This window comes from Tasmannia lanceolata, unplaced genomic scaffold, assembly GCF_043159265.1.
Source record: "Tasmannia lanceolata isolate RefF3 unplaced genomic scaffold, GAP_Taslan_0.1 ptg000004l, whole genome shotgun sequence".
Lineage (NCBI taxonomy): Eukaryota > Viridiplantae > Streptophyta > Magnoliopsida > Canellales > Winteraceae > Tasmannia > Tasmannia lanceolata.
Window position 1 is genome coordinate 13,169,519 of NW_027518681.1, and position 23,034 is coordinate 13,192,552.

General features: G+C 37.2%; 1 protein-coding gene across 3 annotated transcripts; it reads right to left on the minus strand.

The window, feature by feature from the left end:
* Positions 1-4,184: 4,184 nt before the first annotated feature.
* LOC143875561 (Phospholipid/glycerol acyltransferase family protein) lies at positions 4,185-22,555 on the minus strand. Of its 3 annotated transcripts, none has more exons than XM_077377140.1 (9): positions 21,892-22,555; positions 19,666-19,785; positions 19,482-19,519; positions 17,105-17,169; positions 13,816-13,884; positions 11,005-11,138; positions 5,532-5,672; positions 4,926-4,989; positions 4,185-4,620 (listed from the first exon to the last, which is right to left on the minus strand). In XM_077377140.1, exons 1-9 carry the CDS (start codon positions 22,414-22,416, stop codon positions 4,601-4,603), a joined length of 1,176 nt encoding a protein of 391 aa, XP_077233255.1. In that variant the 5' UTR covers positions 22,417-22,555; the 3' UTR covers positions 4,185-4,600. The 3 variants fall into 3 exon arrangements, with proteins under 3 accessions (XP_077233255.1, XP_077233256.1, XP_077233254.1); XM_077377141.1 differs by lacking the exon at positions 4,185-4,620 and having other exon boundaries at positions 4,626-4,989; positions 21,892-22,064; positions 22,197-22,555; XM_077377139.1 differs by lacking the exon at positions 4,185-4,620 and having other exon boundaries at positions 4,626-4,989.
* Between the last annotated feature and the right edge of the window lie 479 nt (positions 22,556-23,034).

Here is a 23,034-nt window from a genome sequence, read left to right on the forward strand (position 1 = left end):
ATGCTCTACCACATCAAATGGGAAAGTGATTAACCATTTATATTTTTCTCGCCCCGTGCATCGCACGGGTGTTTTTACTAGTATACTATATAGCAGAAGAGAAAATGAAACATTTATTTGAATTTCTTCCAAAATTCTAATAGAATTACACATCACTTTTTATTTGCTTTTGTTAACAAAGGCCCCCATTAAAGCCCCATATTTTCAATTCTACCCCCTTCACAATACCTATTTTACCCTTCTTTATGAATTTTTTATTATACATTTTGTCCACAAAGTCAACATGGTGTCATTTTTTCTTTGCAAAATTACGAATTGAGTGCATATGTTACATAATACTACGAATTTTTATGAACATATTACATAATACTATGGATTCAAGACACCTTTTAAAATATTGACGAATTCCGGGCACCTGAAGATGAACAACATATTATGGAAACCTCTGTAGATTGGAGGGCTAGGATCAACCTATGGAAAATGATTTTACGGGCACAACCTATTTCTGTTGTGTTCCATCACATTGACAGTTTGGATCAACTTATGATGTGGTCCGTACAGTTCTTTGTCGGGCCGTGCATCGCACCGGGATTTTTTACTAGTATATATATATAATAGAGAGAGAGAGAGAGAGAGTAAAGTCACCAACCTAGGTTTGAGGAGTCAAATACCTTTTTACTTGTTTAATGAGGGGAATGGGATAGGTGGAAAGGGGAGCTGAAGAAGATGCCATAGATGCCATAGATGCCAATGTCACTTTTGATTTGATTCCTTCTTTCACATGTCTAGGACTTCTTTTATCTACCTATTCTCTCTTTCTTAGATCATAATAATACTATTTAAACCCTAAACTAAACATGCTATCTTTATTCCAACACCCCAAATTCTTGTCCCCCACCTTCCAACTTCCTTGTGAGAGATGCTTAAGCAACTCCTAATTCGCTCTTATCCTTGAAGATAAGAGGAAAATATACAAACCTTATTTAATTTTTAAGTAATCGAGGTTTATTATTTGTTTGATCAAACTAAACACATCCCTATGAAACTTATTAAGAGGGAGGGAAGGGAACTTCGACAGCTAAGCTTGCAACTCTATCATATGATATTGTGCATTAGGGTTGAAGAACTTAGATTATTTATTAAAAATATTACTTAACCAATCGAAACATCGTAGGGATATGTGCTCCTCGTGATCTGCCTCGCACCAATTCGTGTCTCTTTCCTCATGCAGTCAATTTTGTCCGTGTCATCGCATACAGTTCCCCTCCATGTCAATTCCTTTTAGACTAAATTATCGGATTTTTGCCTAGACTGCAATGGCTCAAAAGCACAAAATAAGAAACGGTCTCTCCAACGCATAAATGGTTGGGAGTTCACATTCCACCGCGGAGACATTCATAGGACTAAAAAAAATATAAGGGAAATGATAAATGTGCCCCTTTTCATCACTCGGGACACCCAGCAGCAGTGTGTCAATGACTGCAGAGGGGCTGATGTATTTCACTTACGTCAAAAGGATTCAACGGATGAGATTGCCACGTACACTACAGTTGGGTGCCCCATGTGATGAAAAGGGGCGCATTTATCATTTCCCAAAAAATAATATGCACATTAGTCGACATTCAACGATAAGAAATACATTGATCGAACGGTTACCTAATGTGCAGGCAATCTAAGGTGGGGCACGTTGGATCGTTCCTCGTTCAAGATAACTAAAGTAGGGCTTCTCAAGCCTTAATTTTTTTTTATTTGTGCTTAATTCAATTAACATCCTAAGTGCCAATTAGATGATATTGGAGGTGTAGCATGTGGGACTAGGCAAAGCTGTTTCAAACGGTCACACCAATAGATGAGCATTTTCTTCTACAATTAGAAAGTAAATCTTGGGTTAATTTAATAAAGCTAACTCAGAGGGAAAGAGGAATTGATTTGAATATTATGAAGTGATCTCTCACATCAAAGTTGGATTTTTATGGCCTTAACAAAGCAAATATTTTATGTTTAAAGCACATTAAGTATAATCACTACGAGACGTGGAAGTGGTTGTGCTCCAATGGAGAGATTCATGGCCATTGGCCTATCTTTCCCTCCTTTTCTTTTCTTAAAGAAGTTGGGTTGTCTCTCTGTTGTCATGACATAGAAGACTGGCTTGCGTGGTTCAATGAGGACCATGGAACTTAATGGTTTCACCCACTCAAAGTGGCAGACGCTATGGGACCCACAGTTTTTTCTGACAAGGGAAAGACAGTTTGTACTAGGTTCGAACGGGCAGGAATCCTTTGGCTTATCTGGCTTACCGGGCCCAATTTTTAACTTAAAATCGACATATTGATACCCCTAGTTTAGGCTTTGTTAAGCCCCCCTTGCATCCTATGAAACTTAGCGGGATCATTGAAATGAAGCGGGCCCCATATTTTCGCCAACAGGCGTAGGGATGTCAATTGACCCATACGGTCCGATGGATCCTGGACATTAATGCACAAGATTAAGATACAGTAGTTGGATTCGAACTATCCTAAGATCTGAAATTATTTGGGATTGTGACAAAATCCGATGGAGTGTCCCATTTGTGTCTATTTATAATGGGTATTTTTGCAACATTAAAAAACCCTGTTGAAAATGCTAAACATTTCGTTTTTTTATTCTTTTTAATTTCACTTTTCATTTAGGGTCAGTTCAGTTGCGCGGTGGATTTAGAAAAGAACGGAAAATGAGCCCTTTTTCGGTCGAAAATAGCTTAAATGGTCGTTCGGTTGACAGGATACGGAAAACGCGAATCTCACGTGGAATCCGAAAAATCCGACATGGCAAGCCCGTTTCCGCGTTAAAAAATCCAACTAAAATAGTCGGATTTGTGTTATTTTCCTAGACCTCCGTAAAAAACGTAAAAAACGTCAAGCATGTCTTTCTTTGTTGGGTGTTTTGCAAAACATTCGTTTAATATGATATTTCCACCCAATACCTTAAAGTGAAGTGTGATAAAGCAAAAGCAACTTGATTTTGCTTTAAGTGACCTGTGTAAAGATCATGCATGCTCTATCTGGTTCTTTAAAACATTTGCTTTGATAGAAGCCCATGTTTGAGCAAAGCGTGCTGCTAAGGGGACCGAGTGTGGAACCGAGAATGGAACCAACAAACCCCCCCCCCCCCCCCCCCCCCCCCCCCCCCCACCCCCCACCACATGGCACGTGGCATGAGAAGGGTAGTTTTCGCCATTTCAACGTGTGAAGTGGCTATTTGTTCGGTTCCATTCTTGGTCCCAAATAGGTCTCCGTATCATTATTTCTTAAGGAAAAAGGGTTTTCAGCTTTTAATAAAAACATTCCATGTTTAGTCCTATTTGAGGCTAATATATAACTATTCGAGTTGTTTTTAATGCCAAAGCAGCACTCCTGCTGCTTTCTTAGCAGTTTCTTTTCCTTTCCATTTCCTTCTGCCACGTCATTTTTTTTCATTTTCCTACACGCAACTGAACAAACCCTTGGGGGTTTTTATATTGAGTTTCTTCAAGATCCAAAACGTACACAGAAAAAATATCTGACCAATAAGGGATCCGTTAATGGGTGGTGACAAGGACATAGGTGAATCCGATCCGAAGTGGATTTATCGACAACCGTTAATTTCCCTTAAAGAAGCCAACCTCTATAAAGGTCAAGGGCTTTGGTTCTTGGACCACTGCCCAACTGCTCCTCTATTCATATTTGAATAAGTGAGATGCTTTCTTTTTTTTTTTGGTAGACGAGATGCTTTCCTTCTTCATATAATAATAGATGAAAATGGATTTGCTTTCTACGAAATGTGATCTGAAATAGAAGTTGTGCATGTATTTCCTTGGAATATATCAGCCAAAGGTACAGATGAGCCCCACCTATTCAATGATCCCAATCATCGGTTAGGCTCTGCCGCATAACGGCATAACCACAGTGGGCCCCAACAAATGAACGGTTTGGATCATCAAGAAGTGCCCCTAACTTTTATCGGCTAATGTATCTCCTATCTTTAGTATTTTTGGGCTTTCTTATCTATCTCAAGCAAACATTAATACTTTGGTTTTATTTTCTAACTACATGGCTACATGCAACAGTAGTTTTTCTTAATTTGTCTATCGAATGCCAATTTGATAGCTTAATTGAAAATTACAAGACTTTAACAGCCAATTAAAATATTTAAAATAAAGAGTGCCATTATTAAAACAAGGGAATGCGGATATCATTTCCCTTCTAAATGATGAGCCAACCTAGCAACGGTTTATCATGGACAAGCAAGTAGTTCTGAAATAAACTGCAATGTCCATATTAACCATGAAAAACAGCATATCTATTTTACAGAAAAAACTATAAAAAAAGAAGAAGCATAGCAATGGAGAAAAAAGGTGAAAATGGAAGAGCGGAGAGTGAGAATGACTGCAGATGAAAATGAAATGGGAAGATCAAGACTCAGAGGCTTTGGAAAAGCTCAAGGGAGTTCCAAATTTCCATTGTTTCAGACTCTAGAGATACCTATTTTCTGGGTTAGGACTGTATAATGAGAGCACTGGAGATGTGGGTTTTTAGCAACCATAGAATCATCTATAAGAGAATTTACAGATCGCGGATCCGAATTATCTTTGGCAAAACAAACCTGCAGAACACCAAAGAGATGCTTTAGTTTTATATAAGCAGACAAACCATGGTATTATTCATTTTATCTTCTACATGATTGTAGCCATTTATGGTCAAGAACAATGAGAGCAATGGCCAAATTCACTCTAAACTAGAGATGAAATTGTAATAAAATTACAGAATAAGATCACACAGCTTCTCTTGCGATAGCACTCAAGCATATGGAAATAAAATAAGAAACCAAATTGGTATAGAAATGATTTGGGAGCGAGCCCATGAATTTTCAATCGTCTTTCTGATGTAAAACACTAGGTAGGCTATTACCGTTGAGCGCAGCATGGTAGATTCGCTTCTCAGCTAGCCCAATATCGGACATTATTAGATTTCCCTGCAGATCATAAAGAAGAAAAAATAAGGGTACCTTGAATATTACTCAATCTCACTGCCGGCTTCCTATTCATTCACAGGAGGAATGATAGATGCAAGGGCCCTCTTTATGCAAGGGGTAAAGAAGGCCCTTGGATAGATCCACGTCATCAAGTGCAACTGAATTCAGTTTCTCAACCGACTTTAAAAATGACGTGGATCTATTCAAGGGCCCTTCTGCGGCCCTTGCATCTATCATACCTCCATTCACAGATATCAGAATGAAGAACTTTACCTCTTCAATTTATGAGTATTTCTAGATTTTAAGATATAAATTACCTGACCACAATATGACAATAGTATCTAGTACAACAATAGCAACTAGTACCAATATGGAGGCCCTTTTCTTTCACTCAAATGTAATACAAGTCGATATAGGCCCATATATTTTTAATGACCCACTTTAGTAGATGAAGGGTCAAATTTCAAGATGACACTCTTTAGCATAGGGCTTCGCCAAGAATTTCATAAACCTATAATGAAGAAGAAGGTCATGATGCGTACCTCATTAGCCATTAGCTTTCGCACATTATTGGCATAAAGTTTAGGATCCTCCTTTTCTTGCTGAGAAGGGTGGTACACGGGCAAATGGGTCACCTCCATATGATTCACAAATTGACAAAGAAGTAAAATTACATGACGGACCTGCAGAAAAACACAAAAAATTGGACCTTGTAGTGGGTAGACAAAAGATAATGAGGCATTGCATTTGATTTTTTTATCGAAACATAATGGTAGTTATATTAACTTAAAAGCTAAATACAGAAGGTATGGAGCGTCCCCTCTTATTAGCCAGTATAACAGAACAAATTATTATCTAAGTAACAGGAAAATCTTGTCCCAGAACCAAACTCCCCTATCCACTCCTTCCCTGGAAGGATTATCGATGCAGGGGAAGTGTGGAAGCTATGTTCTATCATGAAAGTAGGGGAGTTTCAAGAGTAGACATTCATTTTAATTTGCAAAAAAAGTGTCTGGGATGAGTACTCAAATCCTGCTTAGCCTGTGCATGCTATAACCCAAATAGGCAGTGCTAGAAATGTTGGCTTTCTAAATTCACAAAGTTTAGAAGCAGAAGTAATTGAGTACTTTCCAAAACTCAGAAAGTTTTCTGACCAAGATAAGGCCAAAAATTGTCTCTCGGTTTCCATTTGATAAACAATCATTCATTTTTTATTTTTTTTTGAATGGTCATAAACAATCATTCATATTATGGAAACATTCATGCCTAGGCCAAAACAAATATAAGCTGTGAGTATTATGTATTCCTTTTCAAGCCAAACATTGTCTAGTTCTAATAACATAGGATTCTTTACTTGGGCGAAAAAAAGAGCGACAAAAAAAGCTCCCTCCCTAGGGCGTCGGCCTAGGGAGGGAGGCAGCTTCTCCCTCTCATCTTCCTCCCTTGGGCGTCGGCCTAGGGAGAGAGGCAGTTTCTCCCTCTCATCCCCTCTCTCTCCCAGATCTTCCTCTCTCTTGTCTCCCACTCTCTCCCTCTCGCTCGTTTCCCTCTCTCCCCCATTGCTGACCCTCTTTTTACCATCTCTCCCATTGTTGGCAAAAGATGAGCCACGGAGGCCGAATCGGGAACCGTGGAGGCCAGATCTGGAACATGGCCTTTCCGTGGTGGCTAGATCTAGGGCCGTGGGGGCTGGATCTGAAGCCATGGAGGCCGTGAAGCTGGATCTAGAGCCTGGGAAAACCGTGAAGGTTGTCGATGGCCATGAAAGGCCGTATGGTGCTACACCTGGAGCCGTGGAAGGCCAGCTATAGGCGGTGCGAGGCCGTAGAGGCCGTGGATTTTCGGATCCGGGGGTCATGGAAAGCCGGGGACCATATATATGAATATATGGTGGCCGGATGTTGCCCGGAGATGGGCCGATCTCGCAGGAATTGCAGAGATGGTGGCTGGAGGGGCGGAATGGCCGGAGCTGGGCTTGAGAAGGCCGGATTTAATGGTGAAAGTGCCGGATCTAGTTAGGGTTGATGAGAAAGTGGGTGGGGGAGTCGTTGGAGGCTGTGGAGGGGCCGATGTCAGGAAAAGGGTGTCCGGATTCAGGGGAAAAAGGAGGAGGTTGGATGTGGAGGTGAGGGAGGTTGTGGATAGCGGCAATGAACCCTGTAAGGATAAGGTTTGAAGGAGGGGGAGGGGAGTATTAGGGTTGTTAGGGTTACGGTTGAACGGGGAAGGAGGTGGGAAGTATTATAGTCTTTAGGGTTAGGAATACATAATTTTTTAAAAAAAATTGATAAATATATTCATACCAGCAAAATTACAATGGGGACCAGTAGTCCCACTAGATTTACATAGTATGAATTGCCCAGGAGCATTCTCCTTGGCCCAAAAGAAAAACCCATTACTCCCCCTTACATTACCCAATAGCCTCAATTGAATCGAATCCAGCAAAAATTGTCATATTTGTGGGACCGCCCATGTCAAGATCGTGACCTGCAACGTCACACCGATTTCTCCACTACAATCCGCTGGCAAATTCGATTTTTAAAAATCCCGCTCGAAGGCCCAGAGTTATTGTGCGCCCCTAACCGTGCACGATAGCCAACCACCCAACATCATCATTTGATCTCCGGCGGCCTCCACCTTGAACCACCACCAAACATCGACGGCTCCCCATTAAAAATATATCAAATCCTTCCACCATCCTCTCCAAAACCTACTTCCACTAACCCAAAAATCATCCCATCCAAAAGTATACTGCAAGCCCTAACCCCACCGAAATACAATATACAGAACATTAAAATGTCTTTCTTCAACTTCTCTAAGCTTCAGCATGGAAGTAATATGGCTTCAAACCATGGCTCATTATTTATGAAGGTGATATGCCTTCTTCCATCCAAACATTCAATTAGGTATAGCCAATTCAAATTGGTCAAGAATAGCTCTTGGTTTTAGGAAATTAAGCAATTCATAAACACAGGTTCTGTCCCCATGAAACCGATTCCATTAGGTGCTTCAAATGCAAGGCTTTTATAATGGATAAAATCTAACACGGGCTAAATTTAGGAGAGAACATAAAGTCCAATAAGAAGACCCAATTTCTGCACATATTCGGCTAATTCAATTGGAGCTTAAAAATGCATGCAGAAGTCCACCACGAATGTAGGCTTAATGGAAAGATTGAGGATTAAAACCAAGCTGCATCACAATTTCCCAATAGTTGCTAGAATCAACACATTGAACCGGATTTCAACCTATATTCTTCATACGAACAGTCTATAACTCCATCATTTTCAGAAAACTACATATATGGTATGAATAATTGTGATTACTGATTAGAGAGTAGCTCATAGAATACTCTCAGATCTAGTATTGAAGTAGATCCTTCTATCGTGAAACCGAGAATAAAGCAGATTGGTGATGAAGAAGAGTGTAAATGCAGTCCACTTACAGAACTATATTGGAGGAGAGGATTAACACAATAAACTCATACTTTCTTCTTTGATTTCAAGCTGCAATTCTAGCATGCACAGTCACGATCCAGAAATGAGACTCTTGCTTCTTTTGATGTTCTTAGATTGATCCAATCTCTTGAAGATATTGATGTCAAGATGCTAAGATGCAGATCCAATTAAATCCCTTGCAAATCAAGGGATGATCATGGAGAAGAAGGGATCTTGAAGATCAAGCTCCAAAGGCCTTCCTCCTCTTGGCTGAATATACTAGCAACCCTCTTTAGAAAAGGTTCTCCAAAACAAGATCGGCTACCCCCGCTCACACACACACACACCCAAAACCCAAAAAAGGGAAAAAAATCTTATTTCCAAAATCAAAAGGTCTAGCCCTAATTTGTGGGAAATGAGGCTATTTATAGCCAATTACAAAATAAAATGTCTCAAATACCCTTAGCTATGGTAAAATAAGTAAAATGCCATGAACAATAAGGAAAATAACCAAACTACCCCTAATGTCCCAAAATGCCTTAAAAGGACATGCAACATGGTAAAAATAACTAGGCTACTCTACTAATGCAAAACAAACCTAGCCTAGTGATCATCAAGAGCTGGTGTAGCGATTCCACAGGGGATGCTTCTGCATCAATTATCCATCAATTCTTTTGTAGTCCTTGGAATATGCATACTTCCACATCACACTCGCCAATCTCAACAGCACAGCACTAGATCATGAAGCCCAAGAGACGCTAGCAGTCAAATCACCAATAACCAGCCTGCTGATTCGTTCATGAACCTTCTAAGGACTATTAATAGCAGTGAAATCTCTGTCTCATTGAAGTCTTTTAAACCAATAAGGCCAGTGTATGCGTTAACAATCTCCCCTGATGCATTTTCAAGAATGTCATCATGACTATGCCCCCCAGATTGGATATTTAAGCCCTAAAGCAATTTTGTCTTGCATTACAATCTAAGGTATCAATTTTGTTTCATTTCAGCCTAAACGAAACCGTTTCGGTCTGAAAAACGGAGCAAAAACACCATCTATTCCGTTTCGGCCACAATTTCGCTATGTTTGATTCCTTTTCAATCGTTTCTTCGCATTTTGTTCTGTTCCATCACTGTTTCGGCCAAAACACTAATTTTTTTGAAAAAATATATATATAATTTTGCCCCTCTTTTTTTGTTGTACCCTTATTTTAGCTTTTTGACCGTTTTATAACGGTTTGAAGGGTATTTTCCATCCAATTTCCTCTCCTGAAAAACCCTATATAAACCCACCTAAACTTATATGAATCCATCTAAGCCCTATTAAATTTCTTTCTTGTATTGATGTATCGCAATAAAGTTAATGTTTAAACAATAAAAAGTGTTTTTTTTTTTGTTAAATTTAGTTCATGCGTAATAAAATAATTTCTTATATTTTTCTAGCAATTTTCAATTTTCTTAGTTTTTTTTTTTTTTTAATTTTAACTATTAAAAAAAATCTCCAATCGTAGCATCTTTTCTGAAACGAAATGCCGAAACGGCCTAAACACCTAAACGTTCCATTCCACTACCAAAATGAACTAATGAAACAACGAACGAAACGGAATCAATAACTAAGATGGCAACTATTAAGATTTGTGTAACTTTTTTTACCTTCTGCTATCGTTATTGTTTTGTGTGCAACAGCATATACTGAGGTTAGCGCTCTCATTGGATCAACACAATCATTATTCTCTATTCATGTGGATGGGCTGAGACATCGGCTAATCCTAAAGTGTGAATCATATAATTGTGATCCCACCTTGCCACAACAACTCTTCTCAATCTGAAACCCATTGTTATAACATATAATTCTCATCAATCCAGATCTCATATCAGTGTAAAACCTCACTATAAAACCCAATTACAGACCAACCGTGAGTCAAAAAAATTGGCATGAAATCACAAAAATATACCTTTTCTCCCTTTTGGCCCATAATCTAGGGAAAAATCATTGTTCTTTTTCAGTTCCAAAATGAAGTTTCGCCCATTTTTTAGCATTTGAAAATGTCACTTAGCCACGAAGCATTTCTTGAAGTATTTTTGGGGCCAAGAGAAAAATACAAATTATATCCTCAAGGGATCAGCTTTTAACATAAGCATTCATGGTTACAATGAACAACGCCCATCCTAGAAGATATCTTCATGCCAACATTGGTGCATATGCAATTGGGCCCAAGACGAGCCAATTTGATAATCATGATCTGAATCTTATGAATCATGATGCAAGTATGCATCATTTTTTTTCTTCTTTCGTTCATACACCCTTTGGATAGATAAAAGTTTGCTCTCCGTGCGGTTACCACATATTATTGGATGCAAGAAGATAGAAAATGCTAAAAAACATGTCGCACAAAAATACAAAATCCCTTTGTAAATGTAAATAACACATCGTGCCGATATGGATTAACAAAATATAAATTCAAAAACCTAAACTAATTAGTAGTACGAATGGAAAATGAAAATACTTCTCGTTTTTTTAACCTTCAAAACCTAAACTGCAAAATAGTTTAAAGATGTGAGAAACTCAAAGGCTTCTTACCCCAGATATAGTATCCCATGCAGGACTAAATCTCTCATAAGGATACCTTAGAATAACTGGTAGCACTGGTACTTTGGATAAAAATGCACCTGTCTTGAATGGAAGGAGGTAATCCCCATTTGTAGTTGTGCCCTCTGCAGTTGAAGAATAATCAGACCACAGAATGTAGGAAAATTTTAGAAAATTATCTAGCTTTTCTATCTTTTTAGCAAATAGAATTTAATCTAGTAGGTAAACAGAAGATCATATGCACAGTGGAGTGAAATAGCATCATCCTATTCATGAATATCAAGAAAGCAACTAAATTTCCCCCCAAAGCCTATATCCTATGATAATCTTGCATATGATAGTCCAGAAAAATAATTAGTTGCTAAGTTGACTCACATACAAAAATGACATATGCAATGAGTAACAAGCTTCCAATAATCTATTTATTTATTTTATTGTTTTTGAATGGTAGCTTCCAATAATCTATTGAAACCACAATTTCAGTGTCTAGCAGTTATTAACATACATTGGCAAAAATGACACATGCAATGAGTAACAAGCTTCCAATGATCTACCCATGTGTATGGATGTCTGTACGTATGTATGCGATGCTATATTGGCAGTTCCACAACAATATTTAGAATTGATCCTTTTGGAACAAAGTTTCAAAAGTTTCTTATTCATTTAGGTTTCTAGTTTCACGGTTTAAGTCAAGCTTGGACAAGACTAGCCTATTTAGAACAAACTAGCAATTGCTTTAAGTACATTTTGGAGCACAATAAGAAATAAACAATTTTGTAGGTCACGTCAAACATAATTTAAAAAAATGATTTTGAATATTACTGTCAAACTATCATTACAGGAAGAGAAGTGTTGCAAGTTTGCAACAACACCACATTCGTCAATAATTAGGTTTTCATTCAACAAAATATGAAGCCAAAATGGTGATTATAATGAATCTGAAGCAAGGTTTTAAATTTCAGTTTCGGCCACTACCAAAATCGAAATATTTCGGTTTCGGTGGAAATGTCAGAAAATCTTGTAAAATTCGGTGAAAATTTTCGGTATATGTAAACTTTTTGTGGAAACCTGTAAATTTCGGTGGAAATCTTGTAAATAGGGGTGGAAAAATGGCAGCATCCCTTGAATTTTATTGCAGTGTGACCATATGTGGGCCCTTTGCTGATGTCATGGTGATGTCATTAGTAAACCCTAACCACTATTTTCAATTATTTATTCTTCTTCATCCTTATGGTAGCGTGTGAAAGTATTTTAGGTTTCTATTAGTCTGTCGGTCTTATTCAGAACATGGTTGCCATTTTTATTTTTAAAAGACTTAAGATTTTTAGGAAGATTCAAAAGGGCTTCAAAGGCGGTTCTAGTTTCATGGGTTTATTTTCAGTTTTACGTAATTTTGGCGGTGGTACTCCTTTGGCAAAAAGATTCTTCGAATAGTAGTTTAATTTGGTTAGGAGAGAGGTGTTGAACTTAGAAGTTAGGTTTTGGCTACGAGGGTTCTCTTATATATGTCATGTATGGAGTATGGACAAAACTTGATGGATTCATATTTTCTATTTTCAATTATTCCTTCAATTACTCTTCTTTCGCTAGCATAAATAGAGATTATAGTGTTTTAATTATTTCTTCTTTTTTCTGCAGGAATTCTTCTTCTTCACCATAGTTGTGAATTCTGTTCCGTTCTGGTTCAGAAAACAAAATAGGAACCAAATAAATTCCATCTCGGCCATATTTCGGTGTGTTCCGGTCCGTACCGGTCTGTTCCGAAATGTCCTGTTCTGGCCGGAACACAGATTTAAAAAAAAAAAAAAAAAAATACAGTAATGCCACCGAACAACTATATTTTGGTTTTTTACTGCCTTACCCTTATCTTATAGCCGTTTCTTAACTGTTTTATAGCAGTTTGAAGGCCATTTTTCCATCTTTTTTGGCTCATCAAACAAAGAAAAACCCTATATGAACTTATCTAAGCCCTCGTTTTTTTTTTTCCACTTCTTCTACAACCCAACCTTTCTCTCTAAATTTTTTCTAAGTTCTACATCTCACTTCTACACATCTTGACAGGGTTCTGAGGGTATTTTCAGCATCCAAAGGGATGTTTGGAAGTGGAGGAGCCCTTTCTTCACAATGGTATACAATACATACATACATATTCGAAAGAGGTACCCTGTATGCTGTTGCTCTATATTCTTACTTTTTACCCGTGTCTTGTATTCTTACATCTTTCAGATTTCTTTTAGTTTTATTTCAAATTTATTTCTATGTTAATTAAATTTGGGAAGTGATATATCCGCCCCTTTTGATTACTTGGGACAGCCAGGGCAGTGTACGTGGCAATCAGCCATTGAATCCTTCTGACATGAAGTACATCAGCCCCTCTGCAGTCATTGATACACTGCTGCTAGGTGTCCCAAGTAATCAAAAGGTGAGGATATATCATTTCCCTTAAATTTGGTTCATATAATAGTTTCTTATATTTTTCTAATATTTTTGATTTATTTTTTATATATTTTTTAAATTTTAACTATTAGAAAAAAAATTCTCCGGTCATAGCGTTGTTTCCGAAATGAAACATCGATGCAACCGGAATACGAAACATTCCGTTCCACTAGCCAAAACGAACAATGAATGAAACAGAAATGACAACTATGTTCTTCACAACTACTATTTAAGAATGTACATCAACTCATTCTATCTCATAATCATAATAAATCACTTATGGGACTTGCCAAAGTCCAGGCAAGGGAATCACAGTGCTAGACCAGTGCATTTAAAAATTAGAAAAAAATAAAATAAAATAGTAACCTGGGAAAAGCATCATCATCGGAGCAAGCTTATTTTGATGGGCAGCTTGAACTCTTTCTGTCACAACACCTGCAGACAACAGAAATGTATAAAGTCTAAAATATCAAACAAGTACTTCACAAAATATAATAATAAAAACAGTACATTTACAGTTGCAACTTGTAAGAACTAAAAGGATGAATAGATAATAAGAGAGCTCTTCAAAAGTCCAACGCTTGGAGGACACATAATTATGTTTTTTAATGTCATCATCTTTTAAGTTGTGAGTAGTAGTCTATAAGCATTCTTTTCTTTTGATAAACTCATATTAATGTGACAGTTTTCCGATTGTGTTCTGATTGTTCCTTTCATAATGAGATATCAAATCCATATTTACTAAATAATAACATACTTTTGACTTCAGTCACAAAGCCTGCTGTTACCATTACAAAGTCACAGGGTTGGAATCACTTCATTCGCAATGCATGAATGTGGTGAGATCTACCTAGTCCTGCAGTGCGCTGTGCCTCCTGCCGCCGTAGATGAGCACAGGATGTCTAAGGGGTTTATCCCTGGGATCTTTCAAGCGGCATTTTAAAGAGAAGGGGATCGACCATCACCATTTTCCCAAGTTTGGGTCCATGGCCTCAAATTCTTCACATATCAACGTATGTGGAGTCCAGACTCCAAAGAGACTAATCAATCATAGCAACAAAGTATCCATCCTCCATCTTAGTAATCATTTCGATTACCACCATAAGGAGAGGGACCTCAATCCAACCTTTGAAGAGCTTATTGTGAGTATAACACTTGTTTCTTTCACCAGAGAAAATGAGAACAAGATTTTATTCTTATCAATTGAGGATATTTGAGGTTGCTACTTCCAAACTATTTGATCCAGTCAAATTCAAATTTGAAGTCCATCTAGTTAGCCTAACTACAGTGAGCATAGATGTATGTGGAGAATACTATGTAGACAGACCTCAGTAATGCTTGGGGTTTTAAAACCATCCTCCAAGACCCTAAGGAAAAGTTCAGCTATGGGGATCAATGAGCTAGAAAAGCCAATCCTTTACCTTTGCAAGGCTCGGTCTAGGACAATAAACATAAACCAGGGAAAAGAGAGGGTCCAAATCGTACTCCAATAACACCCATAAAAAAGTCTCACCCTGAACATTCCAAATTGACGAAAGGACAGAAACTCCCATCGCCATAAAGCATTCAGTCGCTGAAGCACTAAAAGGACAGAATAGAGGAATAAATTTCTGGAATATAGCACTCTTTCTGGTCATAATCATACAGCCATCCAAACTGGAATAACCCAACCACAAACAATCCTCTTGCCGCCACATCAAAGGATCCAATTGCCAATCACATTTTTATCCCATCATAATGATTCATCAGTCCAATATGAGGTTCCATCTTGCTATAAATTGGGGATACGTAAGTACATCTATAGAACAGATTTTTTTCAAGGGCCTGAATATTTCTAGTTCACCATGAAAAGGGGAAGAAATGAAAAATGGTCCTTGATTAATAGAGGCAATGATAAATGCAAGAATAAACACTATATTTTTCAAATGATATAAGAAGTTGATTAGATGATGAAAGAAAATCTGTAACCATCCCTCGGGTCAGATTAGATGAGAGAATATTTCACACTGAAGAGTATTGGCCCTCGGGAGGTAGCAACAACTAACAAGTAAGAATGGGTAAAGTTGCTATCAAAAAAGAAAAAAGAAAAATGGGTAAAGTACAAGCAGAATATTGAAAATAATATCTTGTGGCAAAGAAGCGTCAATATGACGCACACATGCAACAATGCTGGGATATGTAGTCATTTTTTTTCCAAAATGATAGGGGTAACCTTGTCATGAAAATATAGTTAATAATGTGGTGTTTCCATGTGGCTTCCTCTTACACTTAACGCAGTTCTATTCCCTAGGAAAGTAAGTGGAGAGATAGAGGTTGCTTTATTCCCGAAAAAAGCAGTGGAGAGAGAGGCTCAAGGTTTTAAATATGTAATTATCAACTATAGATAGCCGACCCCAACTAGTTTGGGACAAAAGCTTTGTTGAGTTGTTGTTGAGTTATCAACTATAGATAGAGATTGATGTATTGCAATTAATACTATAGAAAGCTACCTTAATACATAAATAATTTTACAATGTTCTAAATAATGTCGAGGTATACACATTGCAACCCATGTTTTCCCATTATATATAGTATATGTTATTTGCAAATAGTCATATTTAACTTCAAAACCATTTGCATATAAGATTATATACAAAAATATTTTGGAGTATCCATAGAGGCCCTAATATGCAATAATAAGTTTGCATTTCTAACGATGCCAACAATTTCCTCATCATTTGGAGATTGACCATTTCAATTCCAGTATAACCTGGCTATTATCCCACCAAATGCTGAGTATCAGCTATCAAAATGTTGCTCAAATACCAAATAAAATTCCTCAATTCTTACTCCATTATAATTAAGGTGAAATAGAAATAACAAATTCTCCCAAATAATGATATAAAAACCACAATCTTTTAATGCCAGAATACCGCAAAAATTAAAAATCGTGTTCCTTAATCATTTTGAAGAAACACAAAACGTAATTAAATGATAAGGTTCATGTTTGATGCAAGTCCATATCGAGTAAATATTAATCGTGTTGAAGAAACACAAACCGTAACTAAATGATAAGGTCTGTTTGTAATGCAAACATATCGAGTAAATAAAATATTTGCGGTGATCTTAGCGACTAGTGGAAAATTCTGAGGGCAGATGCCATAAGGTCTACGAAACCAAGGCCTTGCCAAAATGCAGCTTTATAACACTAACTGAAAGTGAATGGCTAGAAAGGATTAGTTTAATCCAACTCAAGCTAAGCCATGATAACTCCAAGAAGATAATAACTTGCTGACATCATTGTCTCAAAGAAACACAATGAAGTAAAGGATATAATAAAATGCCAATAAGCATCAAGTTGCTCTGAAAGTTTTACAGCAAGCATTTAGATTCCAAAAGTGAAGGACATGCTCTCGGCAGAAGTTATTCTCATGTCCATAAATCCTTTTAGTTTTGCATATGGATATTTTGCTACTCTGAAGTATCAAAGGATTGGGCCAGCTCATCATTATATGTAGTTGTAGTCTGGAGAAGGTTCCCAGTATTTCTCAGAGTAGGCACTTAATTATATTGATATATAGGCCAATAAAAACAAGCATTAAACATTAACAAACTGTAACTCCGCCAACAACTACAAGAAAGTGAAAAACATGACATGTTTAGGAATATTATATACCTGCAACACCCTTAGATTCAGTTGATTTTGACTCCCGTTGTACATAAACACAACCAAGGCACTTGCTGCAGAACAAGAGCAATTGAAATCCATTACAAGTCAATTTATTTTTAAAAATATAAAGATCAAAATACACCAAACTCTATTAGTAAATAATAGTTGTATATAGAATCAAGCAAATCCTACAAAGCTACCCCCAAAACAAAGGCACGTTGAAGGACAAAGAAGAAACGATACTTTTGAGCAATTGTTGTCAGAACGAATGATGCTAGAGAGGTGTTAAACAATTCTTTGGCTATGGACAGGTTGATGAAGAAAGATACATGTGTTTCAAAATCATAACCAATGTATATATTGATGCCCACGGTAGGAAAAGCAGAAGTTGAGAAATAGAAGCTCACTTGCAGATGAGATATGTCAAAGAAATGGTGAATGCTAATAAAGATGAAGAGAATGTCATTGCAAAATGAAATTTCTTCTGGCATCTAAAAGTAGCCAGTTGATGACCTGGCATCCAGATTGCTCAATGGGGAAGATAATTGAACTAAGAAGCACCCTTATTTTAAGAAAGGCATATTCAAATTATAAGAATTTGTATGTGTCTCATCCTTTCCTTGGTTATAGTAGAGTATTCAAATTAAGTTTGAATACAAATATATGATGATTTAAAAACATTAAAACTCCCTCCGTGCCTTTTCAATGAACAAAAAGAAGAAAAAAACAATCAATACAAATGCATAAGAACAAACCAGTAAGGATTTAGTCTATACTACTTCACCATTGAAGAAAAAGCCAATGCTTATTCCATTTATTCCATTTATTCCTTACCGATAATAAGGAAATATGATCAATGTATCACAGTGCACTAAATCTATTGGTTAAAAGAAAGACAAAGGCACCTTTGTGAAAAATACCTTGAAGAAGAAGATGAGAAGAGATGGAGAAGTAATACAAAAAGAGAAGCCTTCTATTTCATTTGAAACATAAAGTGAGACATACAATGACTTGTATACATACACTGAGCAAAGAACCAAAATACACTTAATAAAGGGTACCCGACCAAACATCCAAAATGTGCCACACCCATAGCACTAACTCTCCCTCAAGTTGATGAGTTCCTTGGAACATACCCTGGAACATAATTAGCTCTCGCTAATCAAACACACGTGATATCATTCAAAAAAATAAATCAAACACACATGATGATCAAGGGTAAGTCCCTTTGTGAATGTGTGGATCAGACCTTAGATGTAAATCCTATAGTAGAAAACTCAAGCAAGTCATTATCACTCTACTTCAGCATTGGATGTGGCAACCTTACATTGTTTATTGTTATTCGATGAAACCGGACATTCGTTGACCATAACGAAAACTCCAGTTATTGATCTCCTCATATCAGGGTCACCTACACAATCTTCATCTAAGTAGGCTTCAGCCTTAACCTCCGACGAGTTGCCCCACAAAATTAGTGAAATCGAGGCTAGATAGATTGAAATTGTATGTAGGGAAGACTACCCGCCGAAGTTATTCTATAATTAAGTTTTTTTAAATAAATTCTGTTATCTTTATCAAAGCACATAAAGTACCTTGAATCATATGATGATACAGTAGAAGAATAGAAGAGATGGAGATATCCTATGGAGAGAGAGAGAGAGCCACTATATTTCATTCAAAATATAAAGACATATAATGACTTATATGCATAAGATAAACAAAGGACCAAAATACCATCAAAGAAAGATACACAGCCAAGCATCTCAAACGTATCACACCCATAGTTCTAACACTAATTTGGCTATCATGAAATGTCATCTTATAAAGAAAAAGATAATAGTAATTGCCCACATCTGACACAATAGCAAAACAACGCAGGACACTTCAAAATGGAAGTTTTATGATTCACATATGACCAATACTTAATAGTTCATAGTTCATACTAATTTCTAGAGACATCCTCATGACATGTCCATGCTACACCCAGTCATCACCTATGCTGCACTATTTCTTTCTTTTACTTTTTTTTTAATGGTTGCAATCACCGCTGCTGCACTATTGTTACACAAGGGGGTAACACATTGGATAATAATTGAAACTTCTTATAGTAGATAGCAATCTTGGCTTATTTAAATGACGAATGCAGTTCATTAAAGTGTATATCCAATTGCATGAACATTTGCATATCAGAAACACGAATTGAATATAATAAATAACAAAAAACAAGGATGGTTCTCTAACAATTTCAAACTTCGGATTACAAAAGTAATGCAATTTTTTTAATCTGCGGGTACAAAAGGACAGGATTTCATCACAAATTAAGGTTGTCATACCATAAGCATTGACATACCAAAAGCTTATGCAATAAGTGAGGTGAACTAACCTGATGAGACCTACTAGGGGAAGTTTAGCCACTGATCTCTTTGGCAATGAAATCCCAGATCAAAGTTGACATAAACAGAAGGGCAACGTGTGAGTAACAGAACATCATAGTATAAGCTACAATCAATCATTGCCCAAGTGAACTATAACACATGATGAATTTCAGCAAAGATTTGCTGACCTACCTTTGCAACAAAGCTGGGGAAGGAAGATGACATGTGATACAGAATATCCAAATATGACACATGGTTGGATATAATTGCCCCGGGCCTTTCAGATTCTTCAGACTGATCTTTGCACTCATTCTGAGAAAATGAAAACAAGCAGAAGGGATAAATAAGACACCAATGATCACTACAAATTACCTTTACTGCTCCATTACATAAATGATTTATCCTTGCACAGATTACGAAGTATGTATGCTAGAGCAAGGCGAGGAAGATCTTGTTGCTTGGCAATACAACAATAAATATGTTAATTTATCTCACATAGAGCGTCCAACTATCAGTTCACATCATCATACTTCTCAGCTTGCTGAGAGGTAGAAGCTTCAAACCATTTTTTTCTTCACACACGCGCGCACACACACACACACACATATATATATTAGAAGCAAGTTTTCTTAAGCAATCGTGTTCAATGTTTAAAAACTCAGACTTGGGACGAGAACTTGGCCAAGGTAAAACTGAGTTGACTCGAGCAAGACAATGATTAATGCAATCAACTATTCATTAACTCGGGCAAGTAAAATAGTTTTAACCGACTCAATATGGCAAAACTGAGTGCTGGACAGAAATCAACCAGGAAAAAATTGAGCTAACTCAAGCAAGCCCATGATGGACTTAGAGAGTTTTTCATTGGATCATAGTGAGCATTGTTTCAAAACCCCACAATTCAATCATCGATTTACATGAATCAACTCTGTTTTACCTTAGACGAGTTCTCATCCGAGTTCGAGTTTGTTTCTACCCAGCCCATCAAAAACACTTTTGACTCACCTGATTTAATGATAAGTGATCATGATAATCGTTACCCTTCTCGAGTCGACCAGTTTTTTTTTTTTTTTTACGGTGGAAATTTTATTAAAAAATGTAAAAGCCTATGAACAAGGTGGTCAAAGACTCAAAGGTACACAAACCAGAAAGCTATACAATGGCAATTTTATTAAAAAATGTAAAAGCCTATGAACAAGGCGGTCAAAGGGAACACAAACCAGAAAGCTATACGATAATAAAAATAAGGCAGGGATAAAACAATCATCACAATATCCTCAAGGAGGTATGGAGTCAAAATCGCGATTGTCAACTCCTGAGCGAGTAAGAGCATCCGTTTCTGAGTTAGCAGATCGACAGGCATGTCGATCTCAAAGTCATGACCCTCTAATTTATCGCGGATCTCCACTAATGCATCTGTGAATTTCCATGGGACAATGTTCCTGTCTCTCACTCATCTGACAGCATTGAAGTATTCGATGCAATTTTACATTGGCTGAGTTTTTGAACATTGGTGGGGAATACCAGTTAGCATGAGGACATAAGAACATAGTCTTATTGGTGTGCCACAAGGACAATAAATTCAAGTCACCCTTACCTCATGTATTCACTATATTCAACCAATGGATATAGGAAACAACATACTTCCCAAATAGTGAACATAACAAAAGTTGTCAGTGTCGTCAACGGGCTGGTCCATATGAATATCTGACCCAAAATTTACCACATCATGGGGTCGGGAAGATTCCAGCCAATTTCACTTTTGACAAAGAGAATTTGAGTCCACAGTATTGACACCCCTAAAAGTAGTGATTCAAAGAACTATCTTCAAAACAAGGCACCAGATTAACTCTGAGACTTGCATTCTTGTGATTGGAGGGTATAATTTTATACTGTTCATAATCGAGATTAAGGTTATCCAAGCTAGTGTTTATACTTTATACTGTTTATACAGCTCCGATAAGTAACTCCTGTCAAACTTCCCTCTAACCAAGATAGTGTGGAATACTGCAATGAACTAATCTACAATGAAACCAAAATAACTTCAAAGAAGTATCAAAGTAGACCCATGTGCCTCACGTGACTTCTAAGATTTTTTATTTTTTTTACTTCTAAGAAATTATGTTTCTATTGCAACCCTTGAATCACTGTTGTTCATTAAAAATGGAGACCCAAAGCACAAGTGGCAGTCAAGTAGTTCCATTAGCCTTCTACTTCAATTCGTATCTTACAATAGTTCAAACCATGTACTTAAAATATCCAAGCAATGTAGGCAAACAAACACAATTGCAAGGACACAATAACAAGTGCAGTGCTAGTTGATACTCTCAATACTCATTAAGGTATTGAATTGCAGATCAAAATCAAAACAAACATAACAAAATTCCTAACAAAATCCACCAAACATACGACAATTACCTCCGCGGAGTCTTTGTCAGGCGCACAAGGGATCCGATACGACTCATTGATCCAATAAAACCCTAATATAAAGAGCATAGCCCTAGACAAAAACCTCCCACATTGAACTATCACAGTCCTCCTCCACCCGCCCATGTGCGCATAATCCTCCTGCTCCTCATCTCGATTCGGAACTGAGAAAATCGTACAAAACCGGCAAATCAAGTAGTACAAAACCAAAACATTTAATCCAAATACCAAACGAATTGGAACGAGTGTTAATAAAGCCAATCCGAGGAGGAATTTTTCTGCTAACTGTAATTCACCCTTTCCCATAGTCCCATAAACATCATTCCGAACATAAGCCGCGAATTTCTTCTCGAGTTCTTGCAAATCTTCGGACGAAATCGAGCCCGAGGGGGATCCGATTGAGGAATCGGATTTAAGCAGCGGCCGTTCGTCTCTTCTTGATTCTTCGGATCTGGATTCGTCACTTGGATCGAACGTCCCGTTATTGAAAGCTAAAGATTTTAGCTCTGACTCCATTCTGAAACCCTAACCCTAATTGGAAGCCATGAGAGGAGATTCGTAGAGAGATAGAGAGATCTGTGAAAGAAGAGTCTCGTGAAAAAGGTTTCTGCGGAGTTTAGGGCCCGTGAATGCTATTGGTGCGCCTACCAAATGAAAAAAGAGTCCGATTTTAAAATAAACATTGAAAACGACACTTAAAATTCCAAAATTAACCTTGAGAAATGAGGAATTAACTGCAAGAGAAAGGAGATTAAGACACTGCAATAGGAGGATGAGAGGAAATCATTGCGAGGTTGATTTAGTCAATTTAGAATTTTGTGAAACTGTTTGAATTATTTTGGGATAACTACTAGAAACCTTGGATAAAAATATTTCTACGAGACTACAAGGATCTTCCAAAACTTTTTTTATTAATATGTTCAAGATTTCTATTACACATCTTAACTTTCATTATATAACTCAAAGTTGTAGATAATGTTGAAATCTCTAAAATATCTCACTTCTTCAATAAAAGCCAACATATCTCTCTCTCTCTCTCTCTCTCTCTCTCTCTCTCTCTCTCAAATGAGATTGTATATGGGTAAAGCCCATATAGTCCAGTATTTTTTTAAATGTATTTTGCGGGCCACACCA